Here is a 1,436-nt window from a genome sequence, read left to right as displayed (position 1 = left end):
ATAATGGAAATAATTGGAAATCACAGTATAAGATTTTCTTCGAGTAGTAAACCAAAGTTCTTAAGTATTGGATGATTCATTAACTGTCTCCTTCCATTATGAATATCTGAGATTTAAAATATTTTTTCAGATGTAGAAATGTGTAAAAGACCTAGCTTTTAGCATATTGATGTTGCTACTTTGAACTAACCTAAATTTTCTTTAGAAAGATCCACTAATGATTAAGATGTTTGGAGCATACAAATATTGTTAGCACATGGTCACGGATTTGTTTGGTCTTCACTCCATAGACGATTGGGTTAAGAAAAGGTGGAACTAACAGGTAAAGGTTAGATAAAAGGATATGAACATATGGTGGTATGTGAGAACCAAATCTATGTGTGAAGAAAGAGAAGAAGCCAAGGAGGTAGAACTGCAGGAAGACACAAATATGAGCGATACATGTGTTAAAGGCTTTGAATCTTGCCTCCTTCTGGGGCAGTTGAAAGACAGTAATAAAGATCCGAATGTAGGACAAGGTGATAAAGATTATGTCAAATCCTAAGATAGTGAAGGCAACAAATAGACCATAGATCTTGTTGATCCGTACATCTTCAATAGCCAGCTTCACAATGGCCATGTGCTCACAGTAGGAGTGGGAGACGACCGTGGTTCGGTAGACTTTGAGGCGATATTTGATTAGTACCAGGCACGGTGCTCCAAGTGCGGCAGCCCTGAGTGTCACCCCAACCCCAATGTGAGTCAAGAGTTTTTGGGAGAAGATGCTGGCGTGTCTCAAGGGATGACAGATGGCCACATAGCGATCTAGGGCCATCGCCAGTAGGACACCTGATTCAATTCCCTGGAATGAGTGAAGAAGCCACATTTGTAGAAGACAGGCTTCAAAAGAAATCTCTATCAAATGAAACCAGAAGATGCCTAACATTTTGGGGAGAATACAAGTGCCAAGTGCAATGTCTGTGGCACCCAACATAGCGAGAAAAATGTACATAGGACTATGGAGGCTGTTTTCACATTTGATTATCACTAAAATTAGAGTATTCCCAATTATTGCCATAAGATACATGACACAGAATGGAATCCCGATCCAGCACTGCACTGACTCCAGGCCAGGAATCCCGATGAGTGTGAATACAGAGGGCATGAAGACTGAGCCATTGGGTCTGAGCATGGCGATTTGGTCAGTAGAATCAAGTAGGGATAATTGCTGTTTCATCTCCTATCCCCTGTTAAGTCTCAGAAATTAAAAATAAGGATAAATTATTTAAGTAAAATATACTTTAGTTCGATTAGGAGGATACCATTTTATCTGTCCCAATGGCTCCTCTCTAATTTTCCATCTCTTTTCCCAATGTCTTCCAATGATCAATTATCAGATTCTATGTTTCTGCATGCCTTTATCATTTTCAATGAGAAAAATTAAGTGGACTGGATAA

The 1,436-nt window shown here is 39.4% G+C and overlaps 1 protein-coding gene across 1 annotated transcript; it reads right to left on the bottom strand.

Moving 5' to 3' along the window:
- Nucleotides 1-214: 214 nt before the first annotated feature.
- LOC122699559 (olfactory receptor 52A5-like) lies at nucleotides 215-1,171 on the bottom strand. The gene has a single exon (XM_043911712.1). The coding sequence runs from the start codon at nucleotides 1,169-1,171 to the stop codon at nucleotides 215-217; it is 957 nt and encodes a 318-aa protein (XP_043767647.1).
- Between the last annotated feature and the right edge of the window lie 265 nt (nucleotides 1,172-1,436).

This window comes from Cervus elaphus, chromosome 1 (assembly GCF_910594005.1).
Source record: "Cervus elaphus chromosome 1, mCerEla1.1, whole genome shotgun sequence".
In the NCBI taxonomy this organism is placed as follows: Eukaryota; Metazoa; Chordata; class Mammalia; order Artiodactyla; family Cervidae; genus Cervus; species Cervus elaphus.
The sequence above is the reverse complement of the archived record's forward strand: the minus strand, read 5'-3'. Positions and strand labels throughout refer to the sequence as shown.